Raw genomic sequence first — 22,547 nt, 5'->3', positions numbered from 1 at the left:
GACACACCAAACTAATATGAACACACCAAAACATATAAAAACACACACACACATACTATATTTCAGTATTGAATAGTAGCTACTTATTTGGTTCCAGCAACAAAAAAACTAAAACAAAAATTGGAACGTTAGGGGGACGTTCTATGGAACGTTCTAACGTTCTATAGCCCACACTAATAGCAACATAAAGTAACAGTAAAATATCAACTATAAAATACTCATTATGTTTGAATTTATTTGTGTTATAGCCCATGAAGCATCATTACATCCTTAAAAAATAAAAAAATAAAATCCACATGCAAACGTTTAGTAGCTAAAAACCAACATTTAAAAATCAATGTTTTTATTAATTGAAGTATAAATTATTCTAGTGCAGTTTTATATCATGTTACCTTTTATAGCCTAGCTAAAAGGTTTTTTATTATTATTATTTTTTACTTCTTTATTAATGCAAGCTACTTCATCCAAATTGTTTCCTGGAAATTATGAACCTTGGAAGGGTCAGATGACGAGTTTAACCGCGTGACGCGACGCATCTGACGTGCACAAATTAGGCTATACCACAAACAATTAAATGCAATCATTAGGAAATGTGTTTTAGTTTTTTCAGTGCACTGCAAATTTGATCAAAGTTGTAAATAATCGCTTACATTCAGTGATCAGTGTTTAAAAGAGTGATTGCTTGTGTTTGTGGAGTGTTTAGGATCCTATTCGCTTTATTTATCCGAAAGCTCGTGCGCGGATTCTAGAATCTATGGAATAGGCTTTTCCAAGGTGATGAAACACTACATCCACTCTTATGTCGTCTCCGCCCATATAAAGGTGACGAAAGAAATATGGCGACTGGCGAGACTTTAATAAGTGTATGAAATGCGCGTGCGTGTGAGGAGCTGACATGGCCGAAGCTGATGTGAAAAAGGTTTTGCAATTAAAGCATCAGCTGAAAGAATCCGGTGAAGGACACACGGTAGGATTCAACACACACAGTTTGAATCGCTTTGCTCAGTGCAAACAGGCTGGAAGATAAAGCCTCTGGGGCAAGTTGTCACTCAGGCTTGATCTCAGGAACTGTAGGCCCAAGTTTTAAGTAAATGAACACTTTAATGAACACTAGTCCAGGTGTGTGAGAGCTGCTGGGTAGCAGTTTAAACAAGTCTAAACTATATAATGAAGGTTCATTTTTTTGAACCGCTCAGGAATATTGTTCATGTGAGGTTGGGGCGATTATTCACGTGTCTTATGTTATCTTTTCCATGTTTGCTTTTTTGTTTAAAATTTCACCGTAAACCAAATACATAACCTATAATATAAGTAATGCAGGTATGACAACTAGCCCCGTTAAGTCTAAAGATTGATTAATTATTGAAAACCATTGCTTTAAATGCCTGTGCAGTGTTTGCTTTAAGAAAGCAAAGAACCCTGATGCAATAATCATTTTATTTTATTTTTATTTTATTTATTTTTTATAGTCCATATGTCTTTGTGACCCATTCTTGGTGTTTTTAAGGCTGTTATACTGTAGTCAACATTTGAAGTGGATCAAAACCTTTGATACATGAATTTTGACCAATACCCGGTCATGTCTTAGGACGAGTTTGATGAACTTTTGATCCTCTTCAAATGTTGACTACTGTATTTGCACAGAAATGGTAGTGAAATGAAAGTAATGGTGACCTGTGGCTGTCAGCAGCTGTTGAGGGAGGGGTGTGTTTGAGAGGGGCTTTCTATTAATAATCCTGCAGTTGTCTCTCATGTTGACTGTCAGTCGGTTTGGCCAATGTGTCGCTGCTTATTATGTTTAAACAACTTGCTATGCAACATTTTGGTGACTTTTATAGTGCATCATTAAAGTACTTTGTTTAATATGTAAAGTGAGAGTAGTTTGTTTAATGTGATTGCACAGTTCATCAACCCCTCAGTTGCACATGCGCAGTGTTTTACAGCCATGATGTGAACCTTGGGCGTGTGTGTAACTGTTATTGCATGGCCCATTTATAGTGCCTTGGCTAAAGCTAAGGTTTCTCCATATATAGCACCTGACCTGAGAAAGCACTCGCTCAGCAGAGTCAGATTATTACACAGCCATGTGGAAATGGGTGGGATGACTTTTACCATGTTTAGAATTTCTAATTTCTGTTTGATTTATACATTTATGACCTCTTCAGTGTCACATGATCCTTCAGAAATCTTGTTTGTGTGCATGCTACCTTTCAAAAGTTTTACATCAGTTAGATGTATTTTTTGTTTTGTTTTTGAAAGAAGTCTCTTCTGCTCACCAAGGCTACATATATTTGATCAAAAAATACAATAAAACTGGTAATATTGTGAAATATTATTACTATTTAAAGTAATTCTGAAAACATTTGAAAAAACTTTGATGAATAGAATGTTGAAAAGAACCGCATTTTTCTGTAATTTACACTACTATGAAATTACACTACCGTTCAAAATTTGGGGTCAGTAAGATTTATTTATTTGTTTGAAAGAAATGTAATAGTTTTATTCAGCAATGATGCATTAAAGTGACAGTAAAGACCAAAAAGCTTGTATTTCTGATAAATGCTTTTCTTTTGAACTTTTTATTCATCAAAGAATCCTGAAAAAATTGTACACAACTGTTGATAATCATAAGTGTTTCTTGATCATCAAATCCTCATATTAGAGTGATTTCTGAAGGATCATGTGACACTGAAGACTGGAGTAATGATGCTGAACATTCAGCTTTGATCACAGGAATAAATTACACTTTACTATATATTCACACAGAAAACTGCTGTTTGAAACCGTAATAATATTTCACTGTTTTAATTGTATTTTTGATCAAATAAATGCAGCTTTGGTGCGCAGAAGAAACTTCTTTCAAAAACATAAAAAAATCGTTCAGATCTCAAACGTTTAAATGCTAGTGCACATAAACATTGACAAACAGGTTATAATATTCACAGCATATGCAGTATATACCATAATGTATGAAACGCCATTTAATTTACATGTCTTTAACTTTCATTTTACGGGCCATGGTGGAAGAACACTTCACTTCCCAGAATGCTCTGATTTACTTGGTTTACAAAAATAGAGCCAAACAACATGAAATAGGTTTGCAAGCTGGCAATCTCAACCAGAACTACCAAGAAGTTTCATTCTGGCCAGTTTTGCTGAAACAACTGCTACCACACACACACTAAACTGATCGAATCTGTTGTTCTCCTCCTTTTATCCTAAGTCTCGTTGGAATTGAAATTCCAGCTCATGAATTGAAACATAGGGAAAGTTTTGCCCAAAATCAGTGAATTCTTTGTCTTGCTTTGTTTAATTGACCTTTTCCATTTCAGCTGCTGAGAATCTTGAAGAAACTTGAAGCATTGGACATTACACTTGAAATCCTCTCTGTAAGAGATGAATGTATTTTTATGAATCATATTTAACTCTCTAGTTATTTTCCCTCTTGTGACGGATCTTGTCTGAAACCTTCAATGTTTATATTTCAGGAAACTGGGATTGGAAAAGTGGTCAACTCTTTCCGGAAGCATGATGAGGCGGGAAAGCTGGCAAAAATATTGGTGAATCGATGGAAAGCGCTTGTTCCAAAAGACTCTTTAAGGTCTTAAAAATCTGTAATCGACCCCCATTTTGGTTTAAGCAACTTTTTCCATGTGGCATGTTGTACTCTTAATCTTTTCTCTTGTTTTGGTTTTGTTTGTGTTGCAGTTCGAGAGGAAAGCCTGAGGAAAGCCTGAGCCAGAATGAGCCGCTCGGTGGAGAAGTTCAGGAGAACAGCCGTCTCTCGGAGAGCACAAACTCTAGGAAGAGGCCAAGAGTGGAGAATTCCAGCGCTGAGAAGAAAATATCACATAACGTTGACAAAAAAGACAAAATCAAGCCCAGTAAATCCAAACTATACTTGAATGGTGAAAAAAAGGATGAGCCAAAACAAGATTCGAGAGTGAATCAGGACTCGGGCCACGGCAAGGAGAAGACCAAGAAGCTTTCTGGGATAGCTAAAAAACAGCAGAACACAAAGCTTGAAAAACCCTTGAAAGCCTCTCAGACGCAGAGAGAGAAGAGTGGAGACTCGTGCAAGCGTGAGAAGCGAGAGAAGGCCGGAGACGGATCCGTGTCGATGGAGAGAGAGAGACCGATGGATGACGGCTTTGAAACGCCCTCCATGTCGTTCGAAGCCTACCTGAGCTACGACCTGCAGACCAGCAAACGCAGGAGAGCCGCCAGCGCGGCCAGATCCCAGAAGAAGAGACTCAATCCTGCACACACACACCAGTCCTGTGTGTCTCTGAAGACCAGCAAGACTGTGGAAGAAGAGCCAAGGACAACGGTACCACAAACTAACTGGCCTTTTGTTTTGTTCTTTAAAAGTATAATTCTCCCAAACACTTTACATCAAGCCTTTTTATATATATATACACAAACACACCCGGTCAAAAGTTTTAGATCAGTAAGATTTTTAATGTTTTAAAAAAAAGTCTCTTCTGCTCACCAAGGCTGCATTTATTTGATTAAAAAATACAAACAAAAAGTTATATTGTGAAATATTATTACTATTTAAAACGGCTGTTTTCTATGTGAATATACAGTAAAGTGTAATTTATTCCTGTGATCAAAGCTGAATGTTCAGCATCATTACTCCAGTCTTCAGTGTCACATGATCCTTCACAAATCATTCTAATATGAGGATTTGATGCTCAAGAAACATTTATGATTATTATCAATGTTGAAAACAGTTTTTTACATTATTTCATGATGCTATGATGAATAGAAAGTTCAAAAGAACAGCATTTATCTGAAATCTAAAGCTTTTGTAACATTAAAAACGACCATTCAAAAGTTTGGGGTTTTTATTTTGGGGGAAATAAATAAAATAAATCAATACTTTTATTCATCAAGGATGAGTTAAACTGATCAAAAGTTACAGTAAAGACATTTATAATGTTAGAAAATATTCTATTTTAAATAAATGCTGTTCTTTTGAACTTTCTATTCATCAAAGCATCATGAAAAAAATGTGTACGCAACTGTTTTCAACACTGATAATAATCATAAATGTTTCTTGATCATCAAATCATCATATTATACTGATTTCTGAAGGATCATGTGACACTGAAGACTGGAGTAATGATGCTGAACATTCAGCTTTGATCACAGGAATAAATTACACTTTAAAATATATTAAAATAGAAAAGTCATTTTAAATTGTCATAATATTTCATGATATTACTTCTTTTTTTTTTTTTTTTATCAAATAAATGCAGTCTTGGTGAGCAGAAGAGTCTTCTTTTAAAAACATTAAAAAAATCGTACTGACCCCAAACTTTTGAACGGTAGTGTGTATATACACACACACACACACACACACACACACACACACACACACACACACACACACACACACACACACACACACACACACACACACACACACACACACACACACACACACACACACAGTATAATGCATTTTTTTTATGCATGAATTATGCCTTGAAAAGCACCTTATAATGCATTGTATGATGTCATGACTCACTTCCCGGACACAAAAATAAAAAAAAGTCACTGTTTGGATTCAGATAGTAAAATGCTAGAGAGTCAATTATTGGATCATTATAACAGGATAGAAACATAATAATCACTGCAATATGTTTGGCAGCAGTTCTTCTAACCCTCACTGATGGAGTGTGTAGCTTTTCATTTCTTAAACACCCATGTAGGAAGACGCATCACATTAGCACATAAGCTACTTAAATGTCCTAACTGAACTAAGGCTTAATCCTGGCTTAATCTAAACCCTGTCTGTGGAACCGGGCCTAGATGTGAGGTCAGGCTGGAGTTTATAGTCCACACACAGGTTATGTTTGAGTGAACTCTCCCTTTAACTCCAGGTTCCCGAGCGCTCGGTGATGGACTTGTTAAACGTTCCTTTGCCGACGAGTTTTCCTGAATGTGAGGATGTGTCTCAGTATCAGTACTTCAGTGAGAAGAAAGGTGGGTCGAAGCTTTACACCTGCAGTGTGTTTTCACTCTATAGCTGGATGCTCCCCTGAAACATTGTGTGTTTGTGGTCCTCATACACCCAGCTGACAGAAAGACGAGTGAAGTGTGTGAAGAAGAGGCTCCGGTCTTCATCGGCCAGAGGCTGAAGAATAAGATGCAGGTGTATTCTGGGAGTAAGATGATGTTTCTGCCTTCGATGATGACGCTGTACCAGCAGTGTATCCGAGCGCTGCAGAACAACATCGACTGTACGTAATCATGCTGATGTTACTCGTGCGCGAGGTGAGTCGAGTCTGCTTTTAAAGCCGGTGTGTGTGTGTGTGTGTGTTTCTCAGCGCTCTATGAGATCGGAGGAGTGCCGTTTGAGATCTTGGAGCCGGTGCTGGAGCGATGCAAGCCGGAGCAGCTCCTCCGCATCGAGGAGTTTAACCCAGTAAGAAGTCTTGCATAGTGAGGAGGCTGGAAAACTGTGTGTGCGCAAACTCTTCATTATTAGGATTTGAATGTTTTAGAATAATAGTGAAGTCATCAAATCTGTGAAATTACAGCAATGAAAGTGTGTGAATCATATAATGACCAAGAAATTTAAAGGTTCTAATATTTTAACTTTTTTTTTTTGTCTAATTTATTCATTCATTTAGTTTATTTTATTCTGTAAAGTAAAATGGTTGTTAGCACAGTTTATTTGTCTACAAAACAAATTGCAAGCACAAGGGTAAGCCTTTAATTCTAAAAGATCATGAGAAATAAATGTAACCTGAGCTTTTGGATGCAATTTTTTTTTATATATATATATATATTAGTCAACATTTGAAGTGGATCAAAAACGTTCATCAAAGTTGTCCAAAGACAAGAACAGGTATTGTTCAAAATTCATGTATAACTTTAATGAAAGGTTTTGATCCACTTCAGATGTGGACTACTGTGTTCAGACTGCCAGTCCAAATCCAGGTTTTGTGTATATACACTACTGGTCAAAAGTTTTAGATCGGTAAGATTTTTTATGTTTTTAAAACAAGTCTCTTCTGCTCACCAAGGCTGCATTTATTTGATAAACAAATAAAATAATGTTATTGTTAAATATTATGACAATTTAAAATGACTGTTTTCTATTTTAATATATTTTAAAGTGTAATTTTATTCCTGTGATCAAAGCTGAATGTTCAGCATCATTACTCCAGTCTTCAGTGTCACATGATCCTTCAGAAATCAGTATAATATGCTGATTTTATGCTCAAAAAACATTCATTATTATTATCAATGTTGAAAACAGCTGTGTACAATTTTCTTTCTAAATTCTTTGATGAATAGAAAGTTCAAAAGAACAGCATTTATTTAAAATAGAATATTGTCTAACATTATAAATGTCTTTACTGTAACTTTTGATCAGTTTAACTCATCCTTGATGAATAAAAGTATTGATTTATTTTATTTCTTTCCCCAAAAAATAAAATTCTAATTCTTACTGACCCCAAACTCTTGAACGGTCGTGTTTAATGTTACAAAAGCTTTAGATTTCAGATAAATGCTGTTCTTTTGAACTTTCTATTCATCATAGCATCATGACATAAAAATATAAAAAACTGTTTTCAACATTGATAATAATCATAAATGTTTCTTGATCATCAAATCCTCATATTAGAATGATTTGTGAAGGATCATGTGACACTGAAGACTGGAGTAATGATGCTGAAAATTCAGCTTTGATCACAGGAATAAATGACACTTTACTGTATATTCACACAGAAAACAGATGATTTACATTGTAATAATATTTCACAATATAACTTTTTGTTTGTATTTGTAATCAAATAAATGCAGCCTTGGTGAGCAGAAGAGACTTCTTTTAAAAACATTAAACATCTTACCGATCTAAAACTTTTGACCAGTAGTGTATCTGATAGGAATCCAATCATATTTAACAAGTTTGAACCGCAAAATGACAAATCCTACATCGAGCTACATTCATATGTGGTTTCCAATCCTATTCAAAGCGCATTTCTGGAAATCCGTTTCAGTCCGTCCGCTCTAATCGGGTTTTGCATGTTTTATGGGCTTGTTTACACCTGATCACTTCATGAGTTTTATCTGATGGTGAAAGACCAGCTGTTAATGCCCTCCGAAACTCCAATCCCTCAAATCACTTCAGGAGGAGGTCTGAGACGCATCCCAGATTAAACTGGACAAGTGGAAGTGCTTCTGGTTGCTGAACCCGCGTGTGTAAATTAGAAATTTAATTGAGAAAGAACTCAGATGTATATCATTATATTGGATCCGTGCGTTCAGTCTTAAAGTGACAGAAGCCTAATATTCCTGCTGCCGTCTGTCATTAATGTTAAACCACAAAATGCAAAAAGAATCACTTTTGTAGATGTAATAAAGACTAATTATATTAAATCCATACAGTAAAAGACTATGCAGTGTTATTTTACATTTGATTATTCAATTTCTTTACCTGGAGACTTGCCTGAAAAACATAAAGCACTGATTATTTCATTTGTATCTTTGTTCTGTTGTATTTATCTATACTTTTAATTTGTTTATTTTCTATGCAGATTCACTCAAATCCATTCTAGAATGAGTAATTATTTCCAAATAGAGCTATAAATCTAGTGAACACCAAATTAAAGTTTTCTAAAACTTTACCCCTTTTTTTTTTTTTGTCCAATTCATCCATTTTTTCCATTTTATAAAAAAAAGTGTGTAGGTACAATTATTTGCCTATAAAACAAATTGAAAGCATATGCATAAGTGTAAGCCTTTGAATACAGCCAAATAAGTGTCGTTATGGAGTTTCCAAAGGTTTAATTAACCCATTATTATTAATATTATTATTATTATTTATTTATTTTTTCTGGTACGGTTCTTTCAAAGTGATGAACAAATGTGACTCCAGCAACATAATTTGTCTGGTCTTTAATACTGTTCTCCAAACATGAGCACAGAAACATATTTATACATGGTGTGTGGAAGCTTTTTTCTGAAACATTTCATTTGGACATTCATCTAACAATTTTTAAATGTTCCTACTTTTTCCAGAATGTATTTATTTGTGTCCAAACGTGTGACTGGTATATCCTGAACTGAAATGTTTTGCCCCAGGTGTATGTTGGGGAGACGGACCACCTGTGGGAGAGACACTGTGTGAAAGACTTCAGAAACGCCCAGCTGGAGGAGTACGAGTCCTGGAGAGAGATGTACCTGCGCATGTCTGAGGAGAGGGAGAGAAAACTACAGCTGCTCACCAAGAGCATCGTCTCCGCTCACTCCGGGAAGCCCAAAGGTAGTGGCGTTCGCATTGTGCTCAATCTGTACTGACCAATCTGGAGTCGACGTCACCGTTACGTCACTTGCTGAAGCTTGCGTATCGTTTGGTCACACCACAAGGTGTCACTGTGGCCTCAAAGCTCTGCCACTCTGAGCTCGATTGCTAATGTCTGAGGTAAAACACGCCCCCCTCATTAGCATACAGAGGAAGAAATGTAGAAATGTGGAAATGAATAAATGTAGACATAAAGACATATATACATAAATGTGAAAAATAAATTAAAGTAGAAATAAATAAATGCATAAATAAAAAAATAAATACATGTGGAAAATAATACAATTATACATAAATAAGGAAAATAAGTTTTGTTTTTTTTACATTTCTTCGTTTATTTATTAATGTATTTATTATGTCAGGTTTGTCATTCCATAACTTTCAGCTGTGCGTGTGGATAGTGCTGGCAGAACAATAGCGGTTACCAGTGGAGGAAAATGGGCAAAATCCACAGAATAAGAGAGAAATGTTTCATTGTATGTCAGAATCAATATGCAAAAATACAGTCTTCATTTAATTCTGTGGTTGAAGACACACTTTGAAGCGAAACACAGACGTTTGTTGCAAGTGACAGCCTGGACTGATGAACCCTGCAATGATTACTCTACTATTACTGTCTGAATCTGATGTAAACCGTAAGTCTATGTAATATTCACATGCGCAGTTCATAGGGGACATGCATGCATAGCAGTTACAGCATGAAATAATATTTAAACCTATAACATTTAACATAACTTTTAAACGTGGCCTATAACATTTTAATCTCACAATTCTTGACTTTTTCTTGCATTTGCGTGTTTATATCTCCCAGTTCAGGCTTTATAACTTGCAATTGTGAGTTTATCACAATTCTGAAGGTAAAAAAAAAGTCAGAATTGCGGGATATAAACACGCATTTCTGAGGAAAAAGACAGAATAACGAGTATATCTCACAATTCTGTTTATCCTTCTAAGAATTGTGAGATGATACTCGGATTTGCAAGAAATAACTCGAAATAAACTTCTTTTTTTGTTTTGTTCTTTTATTCCGTGGCTTGCACAGATTGCTCCTGCAGAACTGTCATTTTCCGCCCACTAAAACGTCATCGCTGTTTGCAAACACTAAATAGGTCTATAAATGAAGCTCTCTTGGTCTATAAAACCGTCATGCTAGCTGATTTGAGTTGCGTCGTCCTCCTGTAGACTGTCGGCTGATATCGAACTCCACACTGACAGACGTTCACTAACTGTCGGGAGATAATGTGGAAGTGTAATGTGTAAGCCTTCTCTCGAAGTGTGCTGGATGGCTCATAAATGCGGGTCGTCTCTGACCATCTGTCTGCTCACACTATGAATAGACTTAAAGAGCAACTGTGACTGTGGGGTTAATGGCAAAACCCAGAGTGGACAGATCCCGGAGCTACACGATTAATCGTTAACCGATCGCCATCTCCATTCACACACACACACACCATCTTATATTCCTGAACCACAGAGATTCGGTTAAACCTTTGATAAGTCTGATCACAGGAACATTCAGATCTGTGTTCTGATCCAGAGAGAGCCGTTGTCATGATTAGATATGAAACCGCTTCACAAACAGTCTTTTCAACCACACAGAAATAATATTTCTTGTATGACAAAAATACTGGGATAAAAGTTTAAAGTTCTGATATAATCCAAATAGAGCAAATCACCTTTTGAAAGTAACGTGCCGCTTCAATAAAGATTGTCAATTACACCGTTGGAGATAAGAGACTGTTAAACATTTATTTGTTATTGAATCATTTATTCAAGAAACAAGAATCCTGCGTCTCAGTGTCCATACTATCATCCTAAACAGTGTGTGAGAGTAAAATAAGTGTGTCCCAAAGCATAGTATGTTGAAGAGAGTACGCCAGAAGTCCCCGGATGGTCTACTATTTCCGGTAGCTTTTCGAAGTGTGGACCCGTGCTCACTATCCAGCTTATTCCTGATGACCTCACTGCGTGCTGAATTATGGGAGGCACTTCCGGTTTGGGGAACTTCCATTCAAAAAGGATGAAATTAATCACTTCAAATCATAAGTTTGCCCTACAAATAAAGCTGATCGTCAGTTTCCCTTCATGATTTATGTTCAGACATCATGAGAATAACGTTATACTTGGTATTTTAATGTGACGTTATAACAAGAATATCTACGGCAAGAGCTGTTTTCAGTCCCTGCTTCTTTTCCTCGTGACTATTTTCTTTTTTCCCTTTACAATCCGCTGTAAAAGTATGAAAAAGGCCAACATATACTCCACATTTGTGGTCTGTTCTGCCGATTTAATTTATGATATTCCATTAATAATTCACTGGAATGCCTGAAGAATATCTCGTTATTCTCCTCAAATCCTCACGTCTGTTTCCAGGTTTGTTTTCACAGGTAAATGCAATTTATAATCCGTCAAAATGACGGAAAACACTTTAAATAGTGTCACGTAATGCTGAAGTTAATGAACATTTTTGATTAATGCAACATAAGTTACATAATACAGATATATATAGTATATTACTACAGTGATATTTAACCCGTCCGTTACTGCTGTGGAAAGACTCGAGCTTTGGGGTGATTTGTTCTGTTGAAATCCCTTGTTGATGCTTTTACACTTTTAAATGTCCTTTTAATGTTGGATGGTTGAAGGGTGAGTAGATTAATGTCATCTCATCGTGACACTTTAACGTGTTCATAGAGCGAGCCTTTCACTGATTGTTTACAGCTTCAGTCTTGTTTTGAAAATTCATTCAAAGGAATTAAATATATTTTTAAATGGACTACAGCAATAAACATGTAGTCAGAACCTCTAGTAAAGTACATGTTATTTTGCTTCATTATCTTTTCAGAATCATGGGGGAATCATGATCTCAATAAAAAAATAAAAATAAAAAAAACATTTTATCCAAAATCGTGCAGCTCTAATGGATCAATAATGAATAGTTAGAATAATGCTTTCAATCTTTCTTTTGCATCTACGTTAACACAAGGGCTGTTTTGGCTTGATGATTTTCCGCATATATGGGGTCACAGGAGCCATCTTGGGTAACTCTTCATCTCACTTTTCCTCAGAATTGTGAACCCGCAATTGCGAGTAGAGCATAAAGTCCGTAGTATTTTCAAGATCAAAAGTCCCAGTTATCCTTTTTATTTTTTATGCCATGTTGGAAACGAGCTTCCATAGCTTTGCATCCAGTTCAAATTTAGGACCCGTTTTGTGACGGCCCGTGTAAGTCCAGCATCATAACGGCTTTACCACTGCGGTCACACACTGATCATGTGTGAAACTCTGCTGTTGATGTCACACTCGCTGTGTTTTGTGCTTTTCTCTCTCTCTCAGGAAGGCAGGTGAAGATGGCGTTTATTCACTCGGCTGCTAAGCCTCCGAGAAACGTCCGTATCCAGCAGGAGATGCACGGCACGGGCGGCCCCGTGACACAAGCTCACCCGACAGACAGAACCAGGTCCGTTCAGAGCATTACTCACAAGAACTCAATCGACTTAATAGTAAAAACATTCTTGGCTCAAAGCTGCTCTTAAAAGTTAGTTATCAAGCATCTCAGTCGTAATTTAAAGGTGACATATTATGCCCCTTTCCACAAGATGTCATATAAATCTATGGTGTCCTCAGAATGTGTCTGTGAAATTTCAGCTCAAAATTCCCCACAGATCATTTATTATTTGTCAAATTTGCCCCTTTTGGGTGTGAGGAAAAATGTGCCGTTTTTGTGTCCCTTTAAATGCAAATGAACTTTAGCTCCGCCTCCGTTCAGAAGAGGGCGGAGTCTTTACACAAGCTTCAGAAACTCCAGCAATAACAACACAAGCCAATCTCACTCATCCAGAATCCCAGAATAACCAGTAGCGAGTGCAGCCTTACGGAGAGACTCAGGAAGAGTTTCTGAATGTTAGTGGAGACATTTCTGTAGTTGTTGTGGAGTTACATTGATCATCTCATCATCATGTTTAACTTCTCCACAAGTGTCCACAGTTCCTGAGGTGTTTATAAGACAGCGGTGACATGTTCTGGTCAATAGTGTTCAGTGCTCGTCTGTGCTCAACCACACAACAGTTTCAGGCTTTGCTGGATCTTTATCATTGTGTTAGAACTGGTCTCTGTCGTCGCGTGTCATGTGTGTAAACCTGCAGATTAAGGGCCAGTAATATTATAATAAGATCCTCTTCATACGTCAGAAGGAGAGCGAAATCTGATCAGCTTATTTTATGTCATGCTTGCAGAGAAAGGCTTCACAGAACAAAGTTATTGAGTTTCACTTTTCATGTTTTCTGGGTCGGTAGAAGCACCGGTGACTCTATTTATAGCACTTAAACATGGAAAAAGTCACATGACATGTCCCCTTTAAGTGAAGTGTAGGACTAAATCTTAAGTGTCAGTCTTAGAGATGATTCACGACACTTTGCTGTGGCACAAACAGTATTTTGGATGACGACATAGGCATGGACCAATCACTGAATAGATTTCCTTATTTAAGAATATTCTCGGATAAATTCACATTGAATGGTGTAATTCCTGAGAGTTTACATTCAACACATTTGACAATAAATAATTTTCAAGAGAATACATTATGATTATGATAAACAGGTTTTCCACCATGTCTTAATTACACATTTTAAACCGGTGTGTTAAGGGTTCACTGATATAGCCTAGATGATATAATCAGACACCATGGATAACAAAAGAAAACCGAACTGGTGGGAGAAAGAAGTGCGAGTGCTTTCTGAATTAGTGGAACAGTGGAAACATGTTATAAAAGGTTCAGCCCAACATTAACCAGCGCTGACATGATGCTCGGTTTGATGAACTGCTCGTCGTCAAACATTTCAGACTCTTCCTCTCCAGAAAGATCCACTCGTCTCGGTCTCCATCACAAGCTCCTGCTGGCACCTCACAACCACTAGAGAGACCTCTCGAGCTGTCTTAACTGGGGGAGTAAGAGGGATTCTTAGCTTTAAAGGGTTAGTTCACCCAAAAATGAAAACTCTGTCAGTAATTACTCCCTCATGTTGTTCAACCCCGTAAGACTTTCGTTCATCTTCAGAACACAAATGAAGATATTTCTGATTAAATCTGAGAGCTGTCTCACTCCTCCATAGGCTTCTCTGTTAGTGAAACTTGCCGGCCCAGAAAGTTAGTAAAGACAATGTTTAAAATAGTCCAAGTGACTACAGTGGCTCAACCTTAAGTTTATCAAGCGACGAGGTGGGTAGTAACGAAGTACATTTACTTTGTTACATTTACTTGAGTATTTTTTCTTTAGCAAAATTTTACTTTTAAGAGTAGATTTAAATGTGGCCGCTTTTACTTTAACTCGAGTACATTTCTAATGAAAAAAAAAATACTTCGTTACGTTGGGCGACGTTCCTCTCATTACTTTAATGCAATATGTTAAATGCGTAGTTTATACAAAGTGCGCTGTATCTTTTTTTGGGGGGGGGCTTGAGTGATGGTCAATTCACAAATGAATCACTCTTGAGTCGATTCTGTTCAAAGACTTAATCAAACAAGTTGGCAGATCTGTCTAAATCGGTTCGAATCAGTTTGAATGATCTGTTCAGTTCCTGCATGAATATATTAATGTATATGTCCAAAAAATGGGTAATGTCATAACTTTGTAGTAGTGCTATCGTGGCGTAATAATCTGTTTGGTTGTAAAATGTATTACCTGAGAGAAATTAAATCGAATGTATCGTCCTGTGGAATCATTCATTCACAGACAGCTTACGAAGATGTTCAACTAATAAAGATCTTCATCGCTGGCAAAAATATGATGCATTTGCAGATTTGCTTTCACTGACTGTACTGTAGGTCCACGGCCACTTCAGCCAATGCTCTTGATGTTCTTGAATCTTCCTGTTATGACTCCGAGTCGAGTGTGAATTGAAAGCGCTTCAGACGATTCAGTGCGTGCAGGAACTGAACAGATCATTCAAACTGATTCGAACCGATTTAGACAGATCTGCCAACTTGTTGATGAAGTCTTTGAACAGAATCGACTCAAAAGAGTGATTCATTTGTGAATTGAGCATCGCTTCGTTACTACCCACCTCATCGCTTGATAAACTTAAGGATGAGCCACTGTAGTCACTTGGACTATTTTAAACATTGTCTTCACTAACTTTCTGGGCCGGCAAGTTTCACTAACAGAGAAGCCTATGGAGGAGTGAGACAGCTCTCAGATTTAATAAAAAATATCTTAATTTGTGTTCTGAAGATGAACGAAAGTCTTACGGGTTTGAACAACATGAGGGAGAGTAATTACTGACTGAGTTTTCTTTTTTGGGTGAACTAACCCTTTTAGACATTTGGAAACTTGTTTTCATACTTAAGTGCTGAAAATTCATGAAATTTACTCCCACTTTCAAACTTAAGACTAAAATGGCACGTTGAGAAGCTTGATAAATACGGGCCAGAGCGGTTCTGTCGGAGAGATTTCAGTCATGTGTGAACGAAGGGTTTTCCCTTCCTCTAGTCAGTGTGCCGCTCGTCACCGACAGATTAATGTCCTTCAGTGTCGCTTCATCCCACAGTAGTGTGAAGCCGGTTGAGATCCGGGGAAGATCCGGCTTCAGTGAGGCTGTGAAAGCCTCAACCAACACCAGCTCCGGCTCCGGCTCCGGTCAGGCCCAAGACCCCCGCAAGATCAAGCGTGAGTTTCACTTCTGACACACATGTGCGAATACTGTTACACTGCAGAAAACTGCTTTTCTTACTCCGTGTTTTTGTCTTGTTTCCAGTCCAAATATCTAAACATTCTTACATCGAGATGCATTACAAGATGAGAAAAATAGAATGAGATATTGTTTTGTTTTCTGAAAAAAAAGGTTTTTTTTAAATGAAAATAATCTTAATTCATACAGAAACAAGATTATTTTTCTTACACAATTGGTAGATCATTTTGCTTATTTATTCAGAAAACAAGACATAATATCTTTCTATTTTACTCATCTAGTAAAGGCATCTTGATATTTAACAATATTTAGATATTTGGACTGGAAATAATATAAAAAACACTAAGAAATATTTTATTTAACTGTCCTAATTGAAGTAATTTGTGCATTATTGGTAAAGTTTGGAATAATTGATTTTTTTAAAAATATTTTTGAAAGAAGTTTCTTCTGCTCACCAAGGCTTCATTTATTTGATACAGAATATAGTAAAAATGGCAATATTGTGAAATATTACTATTTAATGTGACTGATTTGATTTATATGTAAATATTTAGTCAAATATAATTTATTCCTGTGATTCAAAGCTGAATTTTCAGTGAATATTCGGTGTCACATGATCCTTCAGAAATATTGTAATATGATAGTTTGAACCAATTATTATTGGTCCTCAATTATTTATAATGGTTCTTATTTATTATCAATGTTGAAAACCGTTTTTGCTACTAAATATTTTTGTGGAAACCACAAAAATATAAACATTCCAAACATTTTTCTTTTTGTTCTTTTTTTCTTCTCAGGATTCTTTGAATAGAAAGTTCAAAAGAACAGCATTTATTTGAAATGGAATCTTTTGTAACATTATACATGTCTTTATCACTTCAATGCATCATTGATTTTTTTTTTTTTTTTGACCATACTTCAACATTGATAATAATGAGAGTGTTTCTTGAGCATCAAATCCTCATATTAGAATGATTTCTGAAGGATCATGTGACACTGAAGACTGGAGTAATGATGCTGAAAATTCAGCTTTGATCACAGGAATAAATTACACTATTATATATTCACATAGAAAACGGCTTTTTTACATTGGAATAATATTGAAAAAAAAAATTTGTTTTGTTTTTTTATCAAATAAATGTTGCCTTGGTGAGCAGAAGAGACTTTTGTCTAGTAGTGTATTTATTGAAAGTATTTCTCAGTGGTTTGAGTTTGTTTGAGTTTGTCCTGTATTTCTCAGTGGTGAGTTTGTCCCGTATTTCTCAGTGGTGAGTTTGTCCCGTATTTCTCAGTGGTGTGAGTTTGTCCCGTATTTCTCAGTGGTGAGTTTGTCCCGTATTTCTCAGTGGTGAGTTTGTCCTGTATTTCTCAGTGGTGTGAGTTTGTCCCGTATTTCTCAGTGGTGTGAGTTTGTCCCGTATTTCTCAGTGGTGAGTTTGTCCCGTATTTCTCAGTGGTGAGTTTGTCCTGTATTTCTCAGTGGTGTGAGTTTGTCCCGTATTTCTCAGTGGTGAGTTTGTCCCGTATTTCTCAGTGATGTGAGTTTGTCCCGTATTTCTCAGTGATGTGAGTTTGTCCTGTATTTCTCAGTGATGTGAGTTTGTCCCGTATTTCTCAGTGGTGTGAGTTTGTCCCGTATTTCTCAGTGGTTTGAGATTGTCCCGTATTTCTCAGTGATTTGAGTTTGTCCTGTATTTCTCAGTGGTGTGAGTTTGTCCTGTATTTCTCAGTGATGTGAGATTGTCCTGTATTTCTCAGTGATGTGAGTTTGTCCCGTATTTCTCAGTGATGTGAGATTGTCCCGTATTTCTCAGTGGTGTGAGTTTGTCCTTTATTTCTCAGTGATGTGAGATTGTCCCGTATTTCTCAGTGATGTGAGTTTGTCCCGTATTTCTCAGTGATGTGAGATTGTCCCGTATTTCTCAGTGATGTGAGTTTGTCCTGTATTTCTCAGTGATGCGAGTTTGTTTGAGTTTGTCCTGTATTTCTCAGTGATGCGAGTTTGTCCCGTATTTCTCAGTGGTGTGAGTTTGTCCCGTATTTCTCAGTGGTTTGAGTTTGTCCTGTATTTCTCAGTGATTTGAGATTGTCCTGTATTTCTCAGTGATGTGAGTTTGTCCCGTATTTCTCAGTGGTTTGAGTTTGTCCCGTATTTCTCAGTGATTTGAGATTGTCCCGTATTTCTCAGTGGTTTGAGATTGTCCCGTATTTCTCTGTGGTTTGAGTTTGTCCCGTATTTCTCAGTGGTGTGAGTTTGTCCCCTATTTCTCAGTGATGTGAGTTTGTCCTTTATTTCTCAGTGATGTGAGATTGTCCCGTATTTCTCAGTGGTGTGAGATTGTCCCGTATTTCTCTGTGGTTTGAGTTTGTCCCGTATTTCTCAGTGGTGTGAGTTTGTCCCGTATTTCTCAGTGGTCTGAGTTTGTCCTTTATTTCTCAGTGATGTGAGATTGTCCCGTATTTCTCAGTGGTGTGAGTTTGTCCCGTATTTCTCAGTGGTGTGAGTTTGTCCCGTATTTCTCAGTGGTGTGAGTTTGTCCCGTATTTCTCAGTGGTGTGAGTTTGTCCCGTATTTCTCAGTGGTGTGAGTTTGTCCTTTATTTCTCAGTGATGTGAGATTGTCCCGTATTTCTCAGTGGTGTGAGTTTGTCCCGTATTTCTCAGTGGTGTGAGTTTGTCCTTTATTTCTCTGTGAGTTTGTCCTTTATTTCTCAGTGATGTGAGTTTGTCCCGTATTTCTCAGTGGTGTGAGTTTGTCCCATGATTTCTCAGTGGTGTAAGTTTGTCCTGTTTTTCTATTTCTCAGTGATGTGAGTTTGTCCTGTTTTTCTCAGTGATTGAGTTTGTCCTGTATTTCTATTTCTCAGTGATGTGAGTTTGTCCTGTATTTCTCAGTGGTGTGAGTTTGTCCTGTATTTCTCAGTGAGTTTGTCCTGTATTTCTCAGTGAGTTTGTCCTGTATTTCTCAGTGAGTTTGTCCTGTAGTTCTCAGTGAGTTTGTCCTGTAGTTCTCAGTGAGTTTGTCCCGTATTTCTCAGTGGTGTGAGTTTGTCCTGTATTTCTCAGTGGTGTGAGTTTGTCCTGTATTTCTCAGTGGTGTGAGTTTGTCCTGTATTTCTCAGTGGTGTGAGTTTGTCCCGTATTCCTCAGTGATGTGAGTTTGTCCTGTATTTCTCAGTGTTGTGAGTTTGTCCTGTATTTCTCAGTGAGTTTGTCCTGTATTTCTCAGTGGTTTGAGTTTGTCCTGTATTTCTCAGTGATGTGAGTTTGTCCTGTATTTCTCAGTGATGTGAGGTTGTCCCGTATTTCTCAGTGATGTGAGGTTGTCCCGTATTTCTCAGTGGTTTGAGTTTGTCCTGTATTTCTCAGTGATGTGAGTTTGTCCTGTATTTCTCAGTGATTTGATTTTAGTTTGTCCTGTATTTCTCAGTGGTGTGAGTTTGTCCCGTATTTCTCAGTGGTGTGAGTTTGTCCCCGTATTTCTCAGTGTTTTGAGTTTGTCCCGTATTTCTCAGTGGTGTGAGTTTGTCCCCGTATTTCTCAGTGTTTTGAGTTTGTCCCGTATTTCTCAGTGGTTTGAGTTTGTCCCGTATTTCTCAGTGGTTTGAGTTTGTCCCGTATTTCTCAGTGGTGTGAGTTTGTCCCGTGATTTCTCAGTGGTGTGAGTTTGTCCCGTGATTTCTCAGTGGTGTGAGTTTGTCCTGTTTTTCCTCAGTGATGTGAGTTTGTCCTGTATTTTTCAGTGAAGTGAGTTTGTCCTGTATTTTTCAGTGAAGTGAGTTTGTCCTGTATTTCTCAGTGGTGTGAGTTTGTCCTGTATTTCTCAGTGGTGTGAGTTTGTCCTGTATTTCTCAGTGGTGTGAGTTTGTCCCGTGATTTTGAGTTTGTCCTGTATTTCTATTTCTCAGTGATGTGAGTTTTTCCCGTATTTCTCAGTGGTTTGAGTTTGTCCCGTATTTCTCAGTGGTGTGAGTTTGTCCTGTTTTTCCTCAGTGGTGTGAGTTTGTCCTGTATTTCTCAGTGGTGTGAGTTTGTCCTGTATTTCTCAGTGGTGTGAGTTTGTCCTGTATTTCTCAGTGGTGTGAGTTTGTCCTGTATTTCTCAGTGGTGTGAGTTTGTCCTGTATTTCTCAGTGGTGTGAGTTTGTCCTGTATTTCTCAGTGGTGTGAGTTTGTCCTGTATGTTGACAGGAGTGGCGCCCATGATGGCCAAATCCCTGAAGGCCTTCAGAAAGCAGATCAGCCGCAGATGAACGGAGATTACACAGGATATTACTGAGATATACATTCCCTGGACCACACTTATCAGATAAATAGTTTGGAAACATTTATATATATAGTTTTCAATGTTATTTGGAATTTCACTGGATGATCAACATAGTACTTATTTGTATAAACAATAATTGCACTTTGAATACATATCTCCTTCTATTGTTTTTTTTTTCTATCATGAGAGACACAATTTAAATTCTGAAATTAAAACTATAATAACCAAAAAGTGTGTTGTTTGCTTTGTGTTGTTGAAGCTTGTGTTTGTCTCCATCTAGTGGATGTGGACAGTGTTTAACTTCAGTTCTGAGATGATGGATCTGCTTTTATTCAGCAAACTAAGCATATAATCATGCATGCAGTAGTTAGGATAGTTAATAAATAAACAAGCATATCAGATATATCAGTTGTTATTGAAGTCAAAGTGTTTTCTTTGTTTTTTACTGCAAATTAATGTTGGTAATCTGACTAATACTAATGCAATATTTAGTCCAGTGTTTTCTAATCTGTTAGTATGGTTACATAGTTTTTCTATATGCTCAGATTTTGTGGAAAAAGCTACTGGTCCAAATCTGGATCCTGAAGCAAAACCAGTTGAGAAACAGTTCGGTTTAGAACATCTTCAGGCAAAACCATCTGCCGTAAAATGAACTGGGTAGATCATTTTAGCCAACATTGTTAAAATTGTCAAAGATGAAGCAAATTCACTTTTACTCTTAAAAATAAAGGTTTTCACAGCATTGACATTGACACCTTTCAGTAAACTTCTTTAGAGAACCACTTAGTTGTGAATAACTATAATCTAAAGAACTTTTTTGCGCTATAAATTTCAGTTTCATGGATGTTGACGGTTCTTTAAAACCGCCTGTGGTGAAAATGACGTTTTTAATGTTCTTTATAGATCATCTGAAGCTTAGTTTATACAGGTAGATAGTAAAATAACGACTGATCTGAACGCATCATTGTGCTTTTAGTGCATGAGAATGGTTTGTGCATGAAATGTGATGTGAGAGAAACGATAGAACAGGTAATATCTCACTGTAAAAGTTATCGTGAGGATAGAAAGGAATTAATAGCATATCTCAATAAAAAGGGTAAGAATAATGATGTGGGATATTTATTGGGTTATGAATTTGGTAGAGATAGAATAGTATATATGACATTCACATGACGTGTGTATAGTTAAAATGTATTTTTTTTTTCAGAATCGTTTTAGCTCAATTCTCAAATGACTTTTTTTTTCTCAAATCAATAAGTTCAGATCTCTGAACAATTAGTTTCTTGTTCACATGTGATTTGAATTTCTTATGTTTCAAGCGAATTGCATGTGTGCAAAAGAGTAAGTATAATTGTCTAAAATTTGCACAATGATTAAATGCACAAAGACTTGATGATCAAAACTGAGTTGATTCTCAGTGAAACTGTCAAACTCTTCACAACTTCTAAACATTCGTTCATCGTGTGAGCGTTCACATGCAAACTGATCAAAATCTGTCAGACGTGTTATATTCCATACATATTTATGACATGGGATGTGTGTAATGTTTGCTAAATTAGCAAATGACCTGCAGTTGTAATGAATAGGAATTACAATCTTACCAATCGAAAACTATATTTATATATGCATACAATATATACAATATATGAAGTTTGCTGACACACAGTCACCACCGTTTCTGAACATGAACAGCAGCAACTACATCAGTACTGGAGAAATACATTTGTATTTTTAAAGTGAATCTTTTTCTAGAAATGTGTTACATGTAAACTAAACATTCTTGTCATGGAAAAACAATAGGAAGATATGTAATAAGAAGATATGTGCTGTATGTGTTAGAGTAAGATATAATAGAGAATTTTCAGTTTACATGTAACACATTGCTGCAAAAATAAATGCACTGTATAAATACAGATGGTCATTTTCTTTTTGTGTACTACAGTATTGACTTTTCTCAGTCAATTTTTACATAATCTCTGAATCTGTATTTACAAAACTGACATTCTTGTATAGTATAGAAAGCAGTTAGTCAAAAAAAAACATTAAATTTGTATAAAATAAATAAAACAAAAATATATAACAAAGTATTTTGAACATGGCTCACAAGATGATAAAAAACTTTTATTTTGCTGGCATTGGCCAGTTTACTGACACAATATCAGGTTTTGAAGCATGAAGTAAATGTGTTGTGTTTTGCAGACATGATATGATGTTCCAGCAAACAGTTGTGACAATTGAGTTCACAATTTAGAGAATGTTAAGGCTGAAAA

General features: G+C 36.6%; 1 protein-coding gene across 2 annotated transcripts; it reads left to right on the top strand.

Moving 5' to 3' along the window:
* The first annotated feature begins 613 nt into the window (after nt 1–613).
* On the top strand, nt 614–21,032 carry eloal (elongin A, like). Of its 2 annotated transcripts, none has more exons than XM_082153898.1 (11): nt 614–967; nt 3,333–3,389; nt 3,489–3,601; nt 3,709–4,330; nt 5,892–5,994; nt 6,087–6,251; nt 6,339–6,436; nt 9,106–9,286; nt 12,662–12,785; nt 15,874–15,989; nt 20,202–21,032. In XM_082153898.1, the coding sequence occupies exons 1-11, from the start codon at nt 896–898 to the stop codon at nt 20,261–20,263; spliced, it is 1,713 nt and encodes a 570-aa protein (XP_082010024.1). In that variant the 5' UTR covers nt 614–895; the 3' UTR covers nt 20,264–21,032. The 2 variants fall into 2 exon arrangements, with proteins under 2 accessions (XP_082010024.1, XP_082010023.1); XM_082153897.1 differs by having other exon boundaries at nt 615–967; nt 15,871–15,989; nt 20,202–21,030.
* The last annotated feature ends 1,515 nt before the right edge of the window (nt 21,033–22,547 follow it).

The sequence above is a fragment of the Leuciscus leuciscus genome, assembly GCF_965113295.1.
Source record: "Leuciscus leuciscus genome assembly, chromosome: 22".
NCBI classification, from domain to species: Eukaryota; Metazoa; Chordata; class Actinopteri; order Cypriniformes; family Leuciscidae; genus Leuciscus; species Leuciscus leuciscus.
The sequence above is the reverse complement of the archived record's forward strand: the minus strand, read 5'-3'. Positions and strand labels throughout refer to the sequence as shown.